At 49.1% G+C, this 19,931-nt stretch overlaps 1 protein-coding gene across 1 annotated transcript in view; it reads right to left on the reverse strand.

The window, feature by feature from the left end:
* CHSY3 (chondroitin sulfate synthase 3) overlaps positions 1-18,544 on the reverse strand; it is a gene marked incomplete at both ends in the record, with an annotated part of 170,134 nt that extends 151,590 nt beyond the window's left edge. The window contains 2 exons of the mRNA XM_082336026.1: positions 15,793-16,076; positions 17,827-18,544. Of these exons, the coding sequence (XP_082192152.1) occupies positions 15,793-16,076; positions 17,827-18,544 (1,002 nt within the window). The remainder of the gene's footprint in view (positions 1-15,792; positions 16,077-17,826) is intronic.
* Positions 18,545-19,931: the final 1,387 nt, after the last annotated feature.

Here is a 19,931-nt window from a genome sequence, read left to right on the forward strand (position 1 = left end):
CTTCCAATTCACCCTTTCTTCACCCACTTACCAGAGCCCCAGGTGGATCTCCTTTGCTGGAAACAAGTCATTCACAGTCACAGAAAGCCTCCCTCTGTTGCCACCTCTAACAGCATTTGGTCACAAGTCCTCAGCTTCAAGGCCCTGCCCCAAAGCTCTACATGTCACCCTAGAGTCGACACACTTGTTCTTAGCCCTTCCTAGATGACCACAGTTTTCCTTACTCTCCGCTTTCCTCTCGCAAGCTCTCACTGTGTCACATCTTGCTCCCCCTACACGGGAGAAGACGGCGACGCTCTTGCACGGCGTTCTCCTTTTTGTCTCTCAAGAGCTCGTAGAGAACACTTTGCAAGTGAGCATCTGCTCCGGTATCCTCATTCTGCCTACTAACAACAGCTCGCAATCTCGCCTTCCAGCTTCCCGCCTGCTGTCTTCAGCGCTCACCATGCAGAGGTACAAGCTGCGCGTGTGATGCTCCCACCCCTCCCAGCCCTTCCCCGCTGCAGGGCTTTGCTAGCACCCAGTCCCCCGCTGGGTCAGGGCCTTGTCTCGTAAACTCTCTGGAAACAACAGCATCCCTTGCATCTTAGCCGCTATGCCATTTCTCAGCTGCATAGAGAATAACCTCTGCTAGCCGCAGATACACATGCAAAGCCAGGTTTTGGTCTGAAGGTTGTAATTCCTCCACAAGCTTCTCAATCATCCAAATGACAGTGGCTGGCAGCTTAATGACTATTTCTAAACCTACCGGTTTTGTAAAATACATTAGTATTTAATTACCTACTGCAGTGATTTTAGCAGAAAAGTTTACATATTCTTTTTATCAAGAAGAGTTTATTTATGCATGTATACATGCATTTGTGCATGTATATAGATATACAGTAGAGTAACTTCCGTGGTCTTTGTTCCAGGGCAGTTAATTGCGTTTGTTCATCCCTTGAGTGTGTATATCCTCCTAAAGCTTTACAATAAAGGCTTTAATGTCTTTTTTTCTGTAACTACAGCTCAGGAACACTTTACAGAAACTGTTACGGAAACACTGCAGCCAACCCAACGGCACGCACTAGCGGTTCACAAGCCAAACAACCTGGCCAGCTTTGCCTACCCTTGATTCCTTAAACTGCTCACTGAGCACACGCGTAGCGAAAGGAAAGTCACCCGCACGAAGGTCGTAAACCATCTGAACACCGGAAAAATTTGTAATTACTTGTGTTGGACAGAAGTCCAAGGAGTTCAGCTCTTCTAGAGGGCAAGAATTCATCTAGCTAAAAAATGAGCATTAATGAGCTGCCTAATAACACGTGGCAATACTGTAACATTTCGCAAAGAGATTTATGTAGGCTGACCGTAAAACCACAACAGTTCGACAAAGGCTGTCAAGTAGATGAACGTGGCATCTCCCTGGGTCGTTGGCTGCCAGGACCACAACTTGGTTGGTATCTTTTATAGAGACAGCAGCTCAACAAGCACTACCCCAAGAGCTCCACTCTTCACTACAGGCTGCAGGCATCCAGTGAGTGTGGATTCAGGAAAGCGAGAACGGCACCAGGCATTGCCAAGATCATTTCTTTCAAACACCTACGGTCTTCCGTAAGGCTCCCACCCAAAGAACATTGACAACTAACCACGTTTAACTGATTACGTCTGAAAGATTTACAACACAGAACATGGCTGCAGGCATTCAAGGAGAAACGCTAAGAAAACACACATTACCGTGTTGAAAGCATTTTTATGGCTGAGCGATTTCACCAGCCAGAGCACATTACGGGATTAATGCGTATGAAATTATCAAGCATTAAAAATGCTTTCTAAAAGCTATTCCTTCCCTCGGTTTACACAAAGCCTTGAAGATACGTGCCCCGTGATGACCACGTTATCCAGTTTTTGGCAATTCGTGACAAAGAATGCTAGGTATCGTGACTATTTAATAGCTGAAGAACTTTGGATGATGAGCAAACAGAAAGGGTGCAGAGAAACAATGCGGCCTCAGGAGTTCAGCAACAGTTTGCATGACTTTGTGCAACAGAGCAATTGTACTGAAGATAAACTAAGAACAGAAAAAGTACTCAAGACAGAGAGAGGTACGGGAAGCCCCAAGAAACCTTGAATCTATCTTAAAATACCTCTGGTGCCAAAGCAGCACTTGAGGCAACAGCACCCTGCTGCTCAGCACTACAGGGTAACACAGAAGGAAGAGCACTACCTTCTATGCCTTCATCTCTCTGTGAGAAACACAGATCTGGTGACTCACACTCTTCCATTCCAGGACGGTGGTCTCCACCGCAGATCAACACAGCAGTAACCTAGTCTCCACCCAGCCTCAGAGGATTACGTCCCACTTGTCACCTTCCTACAGCAGCAAAACTAAAAACCCTTTACAAAAATTACAAGACTTTCTCTGGAAACCTAAGAGTACAGAAGCCGTATTCTCAGGAAAACGTGCGTATTGACTAAAAAAAAGCTTTTTCCACCAAAGATTTGATGAACAGAATGTAGCTGAGAAGTGCCTATGCACATATGTCTTGATTGAAGCAAGCAGAGGGAAATAGAGTGACTTTTCTGAGACTTGGCGGGAAAAAACCTTCAGAAAGGACTAGAAAAAACATACTTCCTCCTCAATAACCTCCAAAAGTTATTAATGTTTCACGCACTGAAAATGACATCTCCCCTTTCTAGGTACGTTCAAACCACTGGATGAAACTTTAGCAGCCCACATCAGCCCTTTCATATCTTCGCCTTGCACATCTCTTTCAGTAACAGCATCTTTTTCTTTTTATAGACAGAGTGCAGCTTTTATCAAAACAGTTTCATTCCCGCAGTAACACGGAGCAACTCTTTGTGGTTCTATAGGCTTTCCTGTCACTTCAAAAGCAGAGGCAAGAGCCAGAGCAAAAATTCTACCGCAAACAAGACAAGGTGGCCAGAGAACACGAAGGGCGAAGCCACAGAAAGGGACAGAGGATGGAGGGAGTGTGAGCCCTCAGCAAGGAGCCAGCTTCATGGCAGAAAATAAGTCACTGTATTCAGTTTGTGACATACATTCAATTGAAAGCTAAAGGGAAGAGACTTCCCACAAAGCAGGCTAAAGAGACCAGATGTAGGAAGGAACGCTGTTCCCTCCCTGTATACAGACAGGACACGGAGTAAGACAGGAGAGGAGACAAAACTTCCCATGCGCGAGGACTGACTGCACTTAACCAAACACTTCGGTGAAGCTTCCTGCTACCACATGGGTTTGTGTTAGCCAAAAGTAAAACACACAAAAGCCACTCCAGCCCAGGCCAAACTCAAGGGCTGCATCTCTCCTGCAAGCCACAGGTTTCCCCCTACAGCTAGAAGAAAAGGATAGAAAAAGACAGGGATTTTGATCTGAGCAGAGAGAGAAGGCGGACTGATTCCAGCTCAGCTCACACCACCTGTCATGGACAGCAGCTTTAATGCCTGCGTGTGCTACGGCCCCCCCAGAGCTTCCTCAAGAGTTTTATGGCTCTTCTCATCATTCAAATGCCAAAAGGGCACTGAAAACAGACTTTTTCATACCTAAGGACGTAGCAGCATGTAGCACAGGTCACTGCAAGGAGACTCCAGAGGCAGCTTTATGTCTAAAACTTGCATTCATTGATTTAGGAAAAACTGCGTTCTGCAAAAGTTGACATCTCTCCTCCAGGAAAGCTCCCAGAGCTAGCAGGAGCAGAGTGCTTCTACGCTGCCAAGACTGAGCTGTTTATTTCATAGTAGTTGCAGAACTGGTGCCAACCTCAAGACACAGGCATGATCTAAGCTGCCCAAGGAATACAGGTACACACGAGATTTAACACACATGTATTTACTACTTATTACTGAAGTTGAAAAGCTCTGAAGAAGCATTAACAATGGAAATAATCCTTGTACTTATGCAAGCCTTGTTTTCATGGGAACGTATTTTCCAACCTATCCAAAAACCTCTTTTAAAAGTCTGTATTTTATTGTAGCTATTTCAAGGAAATTGCCTCAAACTGTCACATTAAAATGTACTGGCATGCTCTCCTAGAGTTAGTTTTATATATATATTTTATATATATATATACACACACACGCATACATGTGTGTGAACACGTATACATACACACTTCTTCAAGCTTCAGTTCCTTAAACAATAAATTGGAGCCTACCACTTCAGTTCTTCATGAATTAAAGCATTCATGAACAGTACATGCAGGATTTTTATTTTTTCCAAAGCAGGTACAAAGTCATCGCATGAAAAGACCTGCACTACACAGTCAACATACTTCAACCAGAAACATTGACTCCACCAGCAGACTCCAGAATTCATTCAGTATTCGTCCTGGCTATAACAGCTGTAGCAAAACTGGAAACTACTGCATGTTTGTCTTCCCCAGATGGTCAGCTTTGGATTCAAGTAAGGGACTGGAAAAAGAAAATCCAGCGTTCAAAGAGTCCTTTGAGCTCCTTTGCAGGTTTCTGATAATTTACATGTTTATTTGCAGTAATTTCACAATGAACAACATCAAAAAAGAAAATGGCAAACCACAGAGGAAAAAGTTGAAAGACCAAAAGGCAACTTTCCTCTAACGTGCACTCAATTGCTTCCTTTGGTTGGAATGAAAGCCCTCAACAATGAACATCATGTGTGATTACGCTCTTTGCCAGAGGAAATCTTTCTTCTTCGCTCATCGTTCGCCTGCTGGGAGGTACGAGCAGACTTGGAACAACGGCTAGCATCTACCACGTGGGATGCGATCCTGCAATACAGCACATTCCCTCTCCTACTCCCACCGCACCTGCCCTTGCCGTGCAGGTCACTCTGCTAACCAGGAGCGCTCCCTTTACACAGGAAAAGGCATTTTTTACCTGATACTGCAACATCATGTTTAGGACAGCACAGCTGTCCAATAGCAACAGCATTAAACATGCGACTACTCTACTAGGAAATTTTAGCACAAGCAAAGTATTCTGCCAGTCAGAAGCTCAATAGGCAGAAATGGCCAAAGATGGCACTGACCTAGTAGTACTAACCAACTGCAAAATGGTGATGAATTTGCAGAGTGATGAAGCCTTAAAACTGGTAGATGTAACCCTGAGCTGCAGTAGTGAAGCTGCACATTGAGCGCCACTGTAGAAGTTACAGATCGGTTCCCACACATAGCACCATACCTAATCTCGATCACACTTTAAAAAAAAAAAAAAAAACAAAAACACAAAAAAAGACACCAAACAAAAAACACAACAAAAAAAAGACTGAGCCAAGTGAAAGGGAGGGTGATTAAGAGAACAAGAGGAACAGAAAGCATGGATTCTTCTACCTCGTCAAATAAAAGCATTTATCAGTGTGGATGGGTAAGTACAAGGGACGAAACAGGAGCTTTCTAAAGTAAATAATAACAACTCACAGAAGAACAAATGGCTGCATATTTGCCTCAAAGGAGTTAAAAGTGTAAGTGGAGAAGCTACTTATTACGGCAATTGCCTTTTTATAACAGTATTCCAGCGGCACAGCACAGGTAAAATGGAGGACCCCATTGTTTTAGATGGGGCTCAATATGTTTAGAAAAAGCAAAGATGGGAAGTGTGGAAGGTCTCTTAGATACCTCCTTAGAGTGTGTGGATGAAGGCAAATCTCAACCGGTTAAATACAATAGTGTTGCTGTTTTATTATCCGTACTGACGAACAGATGCCAAAAACTCTACCGGACATCTCTCATTACTATGTATTTATCGCCAGTGAACAAAGAATAAGAATTACACTATAGAACACATACCATTTTTCTTGAAACTGTTTAAAAAATTAAAGAGCAACAACACTGTATGATTCTATCCTTGTCCTAGTCATTAAAGCTTCTCTTCCCATAGAACCAAAGTATTTAATCCAGCAACCGGTTTTCTTCCCTACCTTCATGATCAGAATGGATGCGGCAAGGACGAAAAGTTACTTCATTTGTGCAAGGTAGGATGTGGTCTGCAGAGAAAGACTTCTTTTGACCAAACTGATGAATACAATTATGGCTGAACAGAAACTACTAAATAAAAAACAACAAGAAAAGCACAAATCCCTTCCTCCCCCAACCCAGGGCATCGCATTTTAATTTTCCATCAAGTTTGAAGGAACACCAAGTGTACCTACAGTGAAGGTAACATGGGTATTAAAACGGGTGAAACCATCTGCTGGTTTGTTTTCATTGGCCACTCCCCAGATTTATGGCAGAACCTCCAAATAAAGCTTTTCAAAGTCCACTGCCAACGACAACAGTAGGTCTCCAAATGACATTTAGCAATGGAAAATTAACAGCAAAGTTATTTACGACAACTATGAGTTTAGTACTAAGCCAAACAGACCAATGAGCAACAGCAAAGTTCTTTTCAACTGCGATGAGCGGGAAGCTCCTGCAGTTCTGGACTTAGCTGCAGGAATGCTGCTACTGAAGCGTACTTTCACACACCAAAGTAGGTATCACCAATGGTCAGAAATAGGAAAAATCTCAGAGCTCCTCTTTAATCAAGTCACTAACTAACCTGCACTCAGGAACATATTTTAACACGGTTGTTCCGAGGGCCTCAGTTAGATTTTTCCCCTTCTGAACTAACAAACTTCCAGCAGCCTTTTATCAACAGCATACACTGCTAATGGAAACCCGATTCAGATCAACGTGGGAGCGTAAGCGCTTTCACATCCCTCACTGCACTACCCAAACACAGGCAGTAGGTGAATACTCTACAAGGTAACTGGCACGTGTAATAGAAACAAAACAACATTCTAACGCTGGATTCTCACATGGGGGCGAGGTTCCTACAATCCCAGACAGGTCTAGGCACAACAATTGTTCTCACGATCCTCGGTCTCCAGAAACAGCTGGTAACAAGCTAAATGACATAAATGTAATGGTCTTTATGATTATCCAGTGCGCAAAGCGGAGCAAAAAGGCAAACGGCAATACACTGCATTAGTCTTAAAAATACGCATACACACCCCCCCACACACACATGTACACATCGACACACACACACACACACACACACACAACATCAGCACCACATCCTATTTTACGGCAAAAACTCATGAAAGAAGTCTTTACTTGTGAGGACGCAACTCCCAGTCACGAGCAGCTGATTCGTAGCAGCTGTTTCCTAACGTGCCAAGCTCAACGAAGCCATCTCAGTCTGGTATTCAACCCACCTTCTTCCAGCATTTCCCTCCCTGGCTCCCAGCATTACGCGCAGCTAAAATAATAAAGCCACTGCTCTTCAAGGGAGTTTTTCCAGTGGCGAGTTAGGAAGCTTAGCCTGGGCTGGGATAGTTGATAAGGAGACTGAAGAAAGACGACCAGCCCTTACTCATTCCAGGCGCTGTGCCCCATGAAGACCATACGTCTCCTACAGCTCTCCGCCACGACAGAGTTACCACCTTCAAGCATACGGGCCAACAGCACAGCGTGGATAGGAGTTTAAGAACAGAGTCTGAAGGCAGGTTTATTCTTGGGTTTAGTATGGTAAAAACTAAGGCTAACACATGTGGAAAGAGAGAGTAAGCACCAGCTTACCAGGGCCACGATGGAGGAATGCCCAATGCACAGTCTCGGGACACAGTTCTTTCTTGAAGGTACGAACAATAACCGATTTTTGCAAAGATGTAACAGACACGCTCTACAACTCTAAGCAAACCTCAAGCATCAACTGCCACAAAAGAAATAGATACACGCTTACGTGACCCTCTTGGATACACTGATACTACATTTCCCAAAGCTACCGCAGCCACCTACTACGAAAAAATACTTTTTACTGTTTGACAATGTTTTCTATTACAGTCAACTACCCCCACTTAGGTGCAATTATTTCCCCCCTACCACATGAAGAAAAATGTCTTCCATGACAAAAATTTAGAGTAGAAGAAAAGAAGAACCCAAAATACTAGCACCTCCTGTCGTTCATTCTAGCAGGATAGATTTGTACCTAACAAATTAGTTTAAAACAACAATTAAAAATATCAACAGCACATAACAAAACTCTTTCATTTGCCGGGTTAAGCACTTTCCTAAAAGCTTTGTCATCGGCTACCTCTGTCCTAGTTCCAATTCCCTCACTTCTGGAACTGAGACTCATGCACTTCAGAAAATTTTCCCCAAAACTGATAGAAAGCAACAGAAAAAGTCACTGTGTTTTATCACGATCAGCAACAGGAAGCTGTGCAATTCTGGCACGATAAGAGCTGGTCCGTAAGATAGCCCCCTTTGGTGACGGAAAGTTAGGATGAGAACAGGCGCGCTACACTCTGCAGCTGGAAAGAAAAAGCTTTCAAGGAAAATGGAAAGTCAAAAAGCTACGTTAAATTGAAGCTGGAAACCAAAATACACATATATACGGAACAGAAGGGCACAGGTGTAACTACGAAGACAAATGAAAAACAAGCTGAAAGCTAAATTCTTAAGCTTTACAGGAGAGAGACTGCAATAAATACCTAGAAGCACAGCTTAAAAGCTCCAAAGGACCTTCACTTATGCCCCTGGGAGCTTGGTTATCAACTAGGCACAAACTTTAAATAAATGCATATGTACGTACAAATGCACTTTTCTGTGCACGCGGATTTACAGCGTATGCCTCAGGTAGTACTTAAGGCCACATATACTTCCACTGCACTGCGGCCACGTACACAACTAAAGAAATGCCGCATTTCTTTCGTGCATCTGCTTCCACACCAGGAGGAGCTCGTTCACACATGCCGCACTCAGGAAGGGCCCCATGAACAAACACCTCCCTGATATCAGCAAATGCAGAGTCAAAAGGAGCATCGTCCCTGGTGATCAAATTATCGTCCTTCCGATGTTAATTTGCCCTTGAATGGTTGTCAAAAAAATAATAAAGAAACAAAAAGCAAAAACGTTGAAGGACTCAAACGAACTTTAAAGCAGTCTTCAAAATATAAAATCTTTCAAAGTGTCAAGCGCACAAAAAAAAAAAACACCAACCCAAACACCAGGCACTAAATGACAATCCTCTTGGAAAATTATTAAAAGGAATAATTCCAAGTTTCTAAATCATTTATCACAAACTAAAAATTAAAAAAATACAAAACCAAACAATCTGTCCCGTCAGTACCTCAGGTTTTATTCTTCAATATTCCAACGGCCTGATTAAACCAGCACATTCCAGAAGAGACTTATGTTAGCCTTTTCTTTTTTTCGTTTTTAAATGCTCACAAAGGTACGTTTACTAAAGGTAAAACTTCAGCCAACGTGGAAAGTGACTGTGGAAAACGTGTCTCGAAAGCGCTAAATAAAAACTAAACGGAAAGGTAACCTTCCCTTTCCTAGGTTCATTTCAAGACTACATCCTACATAAAACAGCATTCAAGAAGCCTGTTATCAGTTACCAGGCTGCTTCTCCTCCTCCACAACTTCCTAAAATTATACCTTTAGTTTAAGATGTTCTTTGTTTCCTAAAGTACCTGCATGCTTTACAAGAATTCCTAAAAGCAGGCCAAAAATCTTTCCTTAGGGTGATACCCAGGAAGCCAAACATATTGCAGCTGGGGTGGAACTACACATTTGCTTGCTGCCCAGTTCCGAACACCTACTGAAGAGTAACCAACCCGGGCACCCATCTCGAGCTGAAATCATTGGCCAGCACTCGTCAGGTGGAATAAACTCCTCAGAGCGTAGCTGTTCTTGCTCCACTTCAAATGAATATATGTATTCTTTGAATATTTCATGTCATATGATGAAAGCAAATCATTAAATAAAAGCGTATTTGAGAGCCTATGTTACAGCAGCACATCCAATGACTTAATACATACCTTCTCACGGAAGAACGGAAAATAGGTGGAAACCACCTTGGTCACGAGAACCACAGCAGAAATAAAGTCTGAAGACCTAAAATGATCCAGCTGCCCTTCATACCTATTTGTCTACTTGCAGAAAACTCCCAAGAAACATACAGCACTGGAAGAGCAGCTTGAAAGCTTATTCTCCTAAAAAAAGAAACACAGCCTATTTTTGACATCTAATGAAATACCAAGGTAAATATAAGTACACGTAACCAGCCCTTCCTTCAAATAATGTCTGCAACTCTCCCTGTTTACAACTGCGACCTTCTCTCTTTGTGAGCGCTTTCTGTCGCAGCAGAAGCGCGTCTTTTGACCTCACCAAAAGACGGCCGGTTGGAAAGTGAAAGTCAGAACAAACGTTCTCTCTGGGAGATTTCCTAAGCCGGGACAAGAAGAGGTACAAAGAACAGACCAGAAAAAGTAACAAAACCCATCAGCTCTGGGGGTTGGGAGGCAGCGGGAGGAAACAACCTGTGCACTATCAGTGTCTTTGAGAAGACTATACACACTTTGAGCAACTCTGTCCTATTTCATTCCCCTGGTAATCTGCCGCAATACCTATAGAAACCAAGGCTTCCCATGTGGTTTGGTTCACTTGATTTTAAGGTAAAGTACAGAAAACCATTTCAGGGCAAAAAGTGAAAACATCAGGGTTTCACTGCGCTTTGTTTCACGGATGCACTTAAAGCACTGAATCCACCGTTGACCCTAAAGCAGACAAGTTCTTCATCTGCGAGTCCCTTTTCAAAACTCAAGGTTCTTCCTTGTATAATGTGACAGGCACCGTCAAGAGTGGTGATGTGATGGGTTTAAATGAGGTGACTCTTACAATAGTTGCGCCACAACTGCGTCGTCTCATGTCGAACACTGGCCTTAAGCACACCTGAACAGCTAGCCTTCCGCACTAGACTGGCGTGGAAACACCACCTCCAATATACCAATCGCACAAAAGTCTGGAGAAAACACTGCCAATAAAATGAGAGCAAACATGAGACAGAAGTTGGACCTGTTTAGCTTTAAATTTCCATACAGGTTGAGAGATGGTTCACGATACCCATATGCAGAACTAAAACCACATTTTTAATCATTTAAGAACTTCTCCTAATGTTTGTCTTTTGCTTGGCTGTGGGATGCTTTGGTAATTCAAACAAGAGCTTATTCTTACAGAGCAAAACCTTTGAAATACTTGCTTTAAGAACGTACAAACATTCAAAACAGACTAGAAAGCTGTTAGCTAGCCCACAGAGTCCTGCACATAAATAGCTGCCGGCATCTTAGAAGAAAGCACATTAGGCGGAAGGTGGATCCATGCTTTCTTCACACCATGGACATGAAAACACACGCCCAGAGGCCTCCAGCACCTCGGTAACTCCGTACCAGGAGTCAGAATTACACAGCCGTCAAACTCCAAAGAGGCGCGAGCAGTATTTCCTCCTGGGGCACAGCAGGAAAGACATGACACCCCACCTGCAAACAAGCCAGACGAAAACCTAACGCTCAGCCAGGCTGAGAAGCAGCCCCCTTAGCTCTTGGCTCCACAGCAAGGACGCCATCCCACAGCGGACCGCAGCCTTGTGCGCGGGCTTGTGCCTGCCGGCGCACACCTCCATGCTAGCTCTGGGAATACCACCTGAATCCTTCACAATAAAGACCCCCCTAAAAAGGTATCTCCAACTCCTGCAGTCCTGCTGAGCTACATGGAGAAACGCTTAAGACCCTCAATAACATGCGAGTACCAGGGACGACTCTGTTTTCTCACCGTGAACTTCCTCAACTCCCAGCCAAGCTGATCTTGCAGGATCAAGGAGGGGCAAGAAGACAGGGAGTCCCCAGGGTATGTGAACCCAAGGGAGGCAGCACCCCCGGGCAGCCTCCCAAAATTGCCCAGGTAAAAGAGCAAAGGAATGACAGGAGGCTATTTACAAAGCCAGAGAAAGAGCAGGGAGTCTGCACAGCACAACACGGGCAGGCGGCTCAGATGAGCATCAGACAGAGCCTCGCAGGGCAAGAGTAATGACCCGATTTTAGCACCACGGCTACTGCAATAGCATAGGCATTTAATCATTTGCACTTTATTTGCTGTCATGTACACACAGAAACGCTATACTACAACGGCATGGAAATATAACTCACTTTTCTACCCAGGTGGGAATCACGATGAAGTAAAAAAGTTTGGTAACTACCTTTAGCATTGCTGTAATCAGATAGCTATTAATAACAAATAGTTAAGAGAGCACACACACAATCCTGTGTCACTAATTGGCCATTTATGCAAACACTTCTGAGCCCTCTGGGATCATCCCGTTCCTCTCCATATACCCTCAGAGACCCCTGCTACAAGCTTAATTACCCACTCTTCCATGCATTTCTATTCTAGGGTCACTGATAGCTCGCTCTATGCTTTTTTCAGTTGACGGCTGCATTTACGTAACTACCTGATGAAGCCGCCCAAACCCACCAGCTTAAGGGTGGGGGGGGGGGGGTACCGCTGGTTGAAGCCTGATCATTCCAGCACCCAAATGAGCAAAATACCATCTTATCATCATCAAAGGCAAATCCACCTCTATTGCTTGTTCGGTGTAGCGTTCCACTCAAAGCTGAGCTGTGATCCACCAATATCGTCACTAAAGAGAGAGACAAAGCCTCGAACAAAAAATTAAAATACATCAGGAAGGAAAACTGGCGTTAAAAAGGAAAAGAGAAAGTATTTTTAGAGGAAGCCAGAAGACGGCTTACAAAGGTTCCAGCACCTCCAGAGACAGTCACAATACCAGTGCACTGCAAAGGGAACCCTTTGGAGCATACACTTTGATCCAAATAGGCATTTTGCCAGGACATTTACTGTATTCTTTACTCTAACTACTGCCAATCAACAACAAATACAATATTAGAGAGCTGTATTACTAAAAAAACCCAAAATGTCGTAGTAACGAGATGCTACTCTATGGTTGTCATAGAACTTTGTAAGAGCAAAAAACCAATGGGAAAACAGATACAAATCATTAATGTGGACTGCTTGTACATACAACGTACAATATTTTCTCTCAAAAATCAACGCATGCATTACCAAAAGATAGCAAGTATATGCGGCGTTTTGTATAAACGTAGTTTTTTGTAGGAAGGTAGTTTTTCAGATTAAAATGAGCGTAGCGGGCGTCGGACTTGATGATCCTTATGGGTCCCTTCTAACTTGAGATATTCTATGACTCTATGCTATTTTCCCCCACAGAAAGGGAAAAAAGAAAAGCTTTACAAACTTCACATTAGAATAAATGTCCCAAATACACTGACGAATGGTCTTTAAACCTTTTTATGCTGCATTTGTCATTTTTCATTTTCTGAAGAAAGCGTTCCCTGATAGTCAGTATTCACACCCTGACAATGTTTGACTTCTGCTTGAATTGTTACAGCCCCTTAATTCACGCGTTGCATTTGATTTTGTCCTGTTCTGGAACTACACTCTTGGATCTGTCACAAACTCAGGTGACAAATTACAAAACGGTCTTTCGAAACCACAAACATCGTTTAAAAAAAAGAGGGGGGACGGGACGCAATAAAGCAGCCAGCCTTTTTGTCCAAATGGCCCTCTGTAGCCAAGTCTCCCCTAACTAGCAAAGCAAGGAACAACACGGCATCTCAGGTTTTTAACTATATTTCTGTTCCCAAAGAATAAAACAAGGACGAGTCACTCAAATCAAGCTAATCTCTTCATTCATTTAAAGAAAGACATTTCAAGGCTTCAAAGTTAGTGGAAGAGAGAGCGCTAGCTCGAAATAGGGATTCTGAAAGCACAAAAGCAAAAGACCCTTTTTAATCTCTACTGTTACTGACTTGGGGAAGCAGAAGTCACTAACACCTAACAAAGGCTTTTTACAGAGACATTTTAGACAAACTGGTCAGGTTTAGTACACCTTAAACACTACAGCAACATCAAAACTGGAGGATCAATGAAGAGAGAGTTGGCAAATATATCAGAACAAGGATGCATCTTCCGTAGAAAGAAAATGAGCCATCCAAAACACAGTGGCTTCTAGCAGATGCTTCCCCACATTGCAAGGAATCGTACCAGCTTTAGGCTGCAGTTCAACTGGTGCTTCCAGCCAATTCAAACGCAAGCTGCTGCCAAGAAGGGCAGTTTGACACGCTCCTTCCCCTTCATTCCTGGCTGAACGTGACCACCTCTTCTTGCTTCTGATGCTCGTGCTCAGCAAAGCTTTGCCCTGGGTACCCGCTCAGCTGAAGAAAACAACTTGTGGTCAGGTTCAGGTTTCAAGGGGATCCCGCCCCTGCTCCAGCTCACCACAGGGCTGCACAGGTCCTGCAGAACAGGACAGCAAGCGAGAGGAGCAGCCACCCTTCAGTAAAAGAAAGCCCCTATTTATGTCGGCTTAGAGCAACTGCCAAATTGCAGCCTGAGGGCAGGGGGTTGTCTCCTCCATTCCACCCAGGTGCCCTAAAAACCCTGCTATTACATTCACTCTCTCAGCAATCCCATGACTAATTCTTTATTTAAAGTGGAGGAGCTCCATCAGCAGAGACAGAGGGAGACTCATCCCCTCAGACATAAGTCATTTGGTACGCGTAAGTCATTTGGTACGCGGGAGACCCAGCCTCTAGCCCTGGCTCCAAATCGGGCAGAACGAGGATTAAACTCTAGAAAGCCCCAAGAATCAGAGTGGCTCATTACAGGCTTCTACACCTCTTCTTTTCTTATTCACATCGAGAAAAAAAAGAATTGCCAAAAAAAAAAAAAATCCACATTGTAACCCTCTCCTTGCCAGCAAGCATATCACGCATATAAGCTAGCCCAGCTTACTAGCCAACTCTGAACGGCAGCAGAATAAACCCTGACAGGCAGCCAGCCTTATCCACGCCAGTTGAGCCACCCAGCAAAGATCAAGCGTTTCAGGTCTTCTCTTGAACACTTGGATTGCTTTCATCCTCACCAAAAAGAGACTTTCCGTTCCAGTTCTTAGAAAAGAAAACTCATTAAAAAAAAAGATGCAACAGTGATTCAACTCTTCTAGAGCTTTGCTGCTTCTATGAGTGGTAATGGAACTGTTTCCAGCTTCTCTTAGTCTTCAGCAACACATCCTAAACGCAAATCATGCATCTTCCCAAAAGCCGCCAAGTCCATAAAAATCTTGCAGCTCAACAGCACTCGCCTTAATACGTACATACGACAAGAGGACTTCAGGACAAAAGGGCAGCTGGCTACGCAGAAAGCACTGGCCCCAATCTCGGTTTTGCGCATCTGCGTCTGAGGGAATAATTCCCCTTCTAGCACACAAAGAGCGTTGCTGACCTAAGGCAGGAATGAAAAAGCACACAGCGACATTTTCAGTGCCCTAGGAAAAAAGCCACCCTTGTCAACGACTAAGTTACCAACCCGCAACACGCCAATCCGTTCAGGTGCAGCATCAGACTGTTGGAAACAACCAGCTACACAACACAACCTGCGCCAAAGCACAAATGCAACTTCTCTCTCTCCGGACACCCGATTTCGCTCCTTCCCTTCCACACAGATTTAACGCTGGCATGGAATCCTAGGCAGCTGTGTCTCAATCAGCTGCCTCTTCCGGAGCATCACCTCTACCAGCAACAGAGTCAAAGGTTCTTCTAACAGATGGAAATACTGGTCAGAAATGAGCAGCTGCTAGTGCAATCCTAACACGGTTTTTTTCTTGTAGAAACCCTCATGGTAACGCTTTAGCAACTTAGAGCACAGCAATACTGACAACACGGCTGCAGTAACTGTCACCACTGAAAACTGAAAGACGCGAGCACAAATAAAGATGCTTGCAGCAACCCGCCGTGGATGTTCCCCTCTCTTTTTTCCTTACACTCTGCAGTTTACGTTCGGATACCTGCATTAAAACACAACCGTGGCAGAGAGAGACTGCGGATACAGCCACTTACGTTGCAAGATGTAAAACTCTGTAAACAAACAGCACGTTGCCATTTACACCCTCGCTTACCTCATACGACCAAACACACTGAGTTCCTCCAAACCTTCGGACACACCTGCCCACCTCCACATCCTCATGAGTGGTGTACATTTCTCCAAGGCATTCACCTATATGTGGCACCATCCTCCTCAGAACCTCCCGGCTGAAGATCATTCCCGGCCCTCCCATGCAGAAATTCTCTCCAGGCTCCAGCCCGAGTTTTCCAAGTTCTTCGATATTACCCAGACCGGTCTGTCCCAAATACAGGGGTTTACTGCTGTTCAGTGAGCGAAGAAACTCCTCCAGTTTTTCACCTGAAAAAGAGAAAAGATTACTGTTATTTCGCTGCCAGCCATTGCTCTGCCCGTACCGCAAGCTTGCTTAAAAACCTAACGGGCACCTCAGACTGTCGCGGGAAATCACTGCCAATGCAGGACCCTATACCTACTTGAAAATACCCTTGCACGAGTCGACCTTTCACAGGCTCCTTCGGGTTTTATTATTAATCAACATTACAATGGCGTTTTCATTCAGCCAAACGCCAGAAGACGACCAGAACTTAATTCTACCAGTGAACCTTGTTCTGCTCAACCGATACTGATGGAAAGCCCTCCTTTGCCAGTTTAAAACTCTCTCTAAAGTAGGACGCTTTGCCAACATAGTTCCAGGCTGGGGAGGAAGGGGAGGGGAGGGGAGGGAAAACGCCCGGTACTATTTCAACAGGATGAAGTTTGGAAGAGACCAGAGCAAGCCGAAACTAACCCGCATCAAGAGGCTGGATTACAGAGCAATTGTGGGAACAAGGTAAAACTCAGGCCCCTTCCAAAGGATTTCCAGTGCTGCAACGCCTACACCCTTTCCCTTCAACCCCCCGACCCGTTTCTTTTAAGAAACTGCCATTTCACGTTTGCTTGAAATTAAAGGTTTCTGGACAGGTCTAACTCGCAACCTTGCAACCACTTAAAGACAGCTTCATTGCAACTCCGAAACGAGCCCAGAGAAACCACGGACAACTCCGACGTCTGCGACCCAACGTCTGGACATACACACACCCCTGCACGTGTGCGAGCATGTCGCAGACGAACGACAGCTGACGAGCAGCAGCCCGGGAGGCGACTCCAGCAAACTCCAGCGACGAACAGGGAAGCACACAGTTGCCTCCCGTTAACTTCCAGCAGCGCTCTCCACAGCGCCAGCAGCCACGCTCGCCGCCCGGGCCTGCGCTTCCCACTCCAGCTTCTCCTCCTTCCCCAGGAGCAGGACGCCGCGCGAGGAGCGGCAGCAACGCGCGCAGCGCAGAAGCACGCGGGCTGCAGGACATCGGTGCCCCACGGTGCTCCAGAGCTCGCAGGGACACGCGGCCAGCGCTTCCCAGAGACGCTGCAGAGGAGAAGGGCAGCTTCACAAGCAGCCTTCGGCGGCTGCCTTTGCTCAGCCGAAGCGTCAGCGAGCCAGCGGAGAGCTTCTGCCAGCGCCGAAAACGCCGCTGCCGAGGAGCGCCGAGCCCAAGCCCTCGGGCCGAGCCGCAGCCGCGGCGGGGGCCGCCCGGCCGGAGCAGGACGCAGCCGGCAGCGCTCCCCGCCGCTGCCGCCCGCCGCCTGCGCCGGGGCGGCGGGACGAGGCGGCACGGCCGCCCCTCGGCTGCGCGGCCGGCCGCGGGGCCGCCGCCACCCCGCCGCTCCCCTGCCCACGCCCAGCCCCGCCCCCCGCCGGGCCGCGCCGGGCCGGGCCCTCTCCGCCGGCCCGGGGCAGAGCCTCGCCCGGAGGGCCGCGCCGGCGGCAAGCGCGGGGGCCGCAGCCCCGGCACCCCACGCCCACGCAGGGCCCGCTCACCGCGCCCGCCGCGGTCCAAGCCGCCGCCTCGGCCCCCCCGACGCGGCCCGGCCTCCCCAGGGGCGGCCCGGCCCCGCGGCGGCACCTCGGGGCTGCCACCGGGACCTCAGCGCCGGGACGGCGCCCCGCGCCCGGGGCTGGAAGCGGGAACCGGCTCTCCCGCCCCCCGCGGGACCCCGGGCCGCCGCTCCCCGCTCCCCGCCCGCCGGCGGAGGGGCGCGCCCCGCTCACCTTTAATGTAGACGTCGTCGTCCGCCCGCATGAACCACTCGTACTTGTCCAGGTAGTGGTCGTGCATGTACTTGATCATCATGAAGGACTTCTTCTGCGGCGGGTAGGAGTCGTCCACGCCGGGCAGGGCGACGACGGGCAGCGGGGGCAGCCCGGAGGGCGCGGCGGAGCCCTGGCTGGAGAAGAACTCCACGCGGCCCGGCACCGAGGGCGCCCACGTCCGCTGCGCCGCCACCGCCCGGCTGCCCAGGTACTTCTGGGCCGTCATCACCCCCACGTAGAGGAAGTTGCGGGGCTTGGCGCAGCCCGGCGCGCCCCCCCAGTCCCCGCTCCCGTTGCGGCTGCCGCCGGGCCGGCCGCTCCGCTTCTCGCCGCCTTCCTCCTCCTCCTCCGGCTCCCCTTCCCCGCCGCCGGCGGGGCCGGAGACCGTGCCCTCCTCCGCCGCCGGCGGAGGCAGCTCCCAGGGGCTGCTCCTCAAACTCGGGCCGCCCAGCACCGCCGCTGCCTCCGGCGGCGCCTGCTGCCCGCCCGGCGCCGCCGCGGCCCCGGCCGCCCCCGGCCCCGCCGAGCGCCCGTAGTAGGAGCAGAGGCTGGCGCCGCGCCGCTTCTTCTCGCTCAGCTCGGCCACTTTGGGGGCGATGAGCCAGGAGGCGGCGGTGAAGCCCAGCACCAGCCCCAGCGCCACGCTCAGCCAGGGTCTCCGCGACCGCGCTGCCATGGCGCGGGCGGGGCGGCTCCCGGAGCGCCGCCGCCGTCCCCCCGCCGCCTCCCGCTGGAGGCGACCCCCGTCCCGCGGCGGCCCCGGCCGCGGCGACTCCCGGCGCGGCGACTCCCGGCGCGGCTCCCTGCCCCGCCGCGGCGGCCCGGCCGCCCGCGCTGCTCCCGACTCAAACTTCTGCGGGCGGGAGGGCGGCGGCGAGGACGGCGGAGCGCTAGCGGCCGCCCCTCCGCTCCGCTCCGCTCCGCTGCGCTCCGCTGGCACCTTGTCGCCGCGGCGGCTGGTCCCTCCCCGCCCCTCCCACCGCTCAGCCTCCTCCACACGGCGGCGGCGGCGGCGCCGGCCCCCGCTCCGCGCTCGCCGCTCAGCCGGCTTCCTCCGCGGCTTCCGAGCGCCTCACGCCGGAGGGCGCCGCCGCCCGCGCCCGAGCCGCGCCGGGGAAGTGGCGGCCGCCGCCGCCGCTCCGGAAGGAAACGGTTTTTTTAGGTGCCGCCCGCGGCTCCCCCGCGCCGCGGCCCCGCCGCCCCCTCCGCCCGCCGGGGCCGGGGCCGGGGCCGGGGCCGGGCGCCCGCGGGGCGGTGGGGCGAGGGTGCCCCCGGCCGCGCCGCTTGGCCCCGGTGCGCCCCGCTCCCGCCGCCGCGTCGGGAGAGGCCGGGGGCTCCTCCGCGGCCGCGGCTTCACGTCGCCCGAGGGCGGCCACGGGACGCCGGCTAGGACCGTCCCGCCCTCGTCTCTCGTCCAAAGGCTGGCCCCGGCGAGGCAGGTCAGGGGCGCAGTGCCAGGAGGAGGGAAGCCGCCGCCTCCGCCCCTGCCTTGCCCTCCGCTCCGCGGCCCCGAGCGGCGAACGACTTCGCAGCCAAGAACTGCAGCCCCCCGGCCACGTCTTTTCCCGTGGCGTGGATTCCCACGGCCTGCGCGTCTTCTTGTTCTTACTACCACGAGCTCCGAGATGCTGGGGCAGAGCCTCCTCATCCTCCCGGCCTCAGGGTGACCGCACTGGCCGCAGCCCAGGACGACTGACAGCAGGAATGAAACGTTCGGGCCGCTGCGCCCGTAGAGGCAGCCTTAGTTCTGAAGTGTAACGTCTCCCTCATATCCCCCGTATTTATGCGCGGCCCTGACTTCGTTCTGCAAGATGCTCGTCTCCGGCAAAAGCCAGAAATTGTTCCTGGCGTGCATTTGTCGTTTCACTCAAATACATCCGCGTTACTGAAGACCCAGTGGCATACGTGTCATCGTTTGTCAGGAAAACCGCCCATTTTTGTAGCTAAGTCTATGGGACTGTCCGTCACTTCACGTGACTTTACCGATTGTCAGATGCGTGTGGCAAGGCGAGAGGAGGAGTGGGGAAGCTGGTATTGTGTGACGCCAGCAAAAGTCACAGAAC

The sequence above is a fragment of the Platalea leucorodia genome (genome assembly GCF_965183815.1).
Source record: "Platalea leucorodia genome assembly, chromosome: Z".
NCBI lineage: Eukaryota > Metazoa > Chordata > Aves > Pelecaniformes > Threskiornithidae > Platalea > Platalea leucorodia.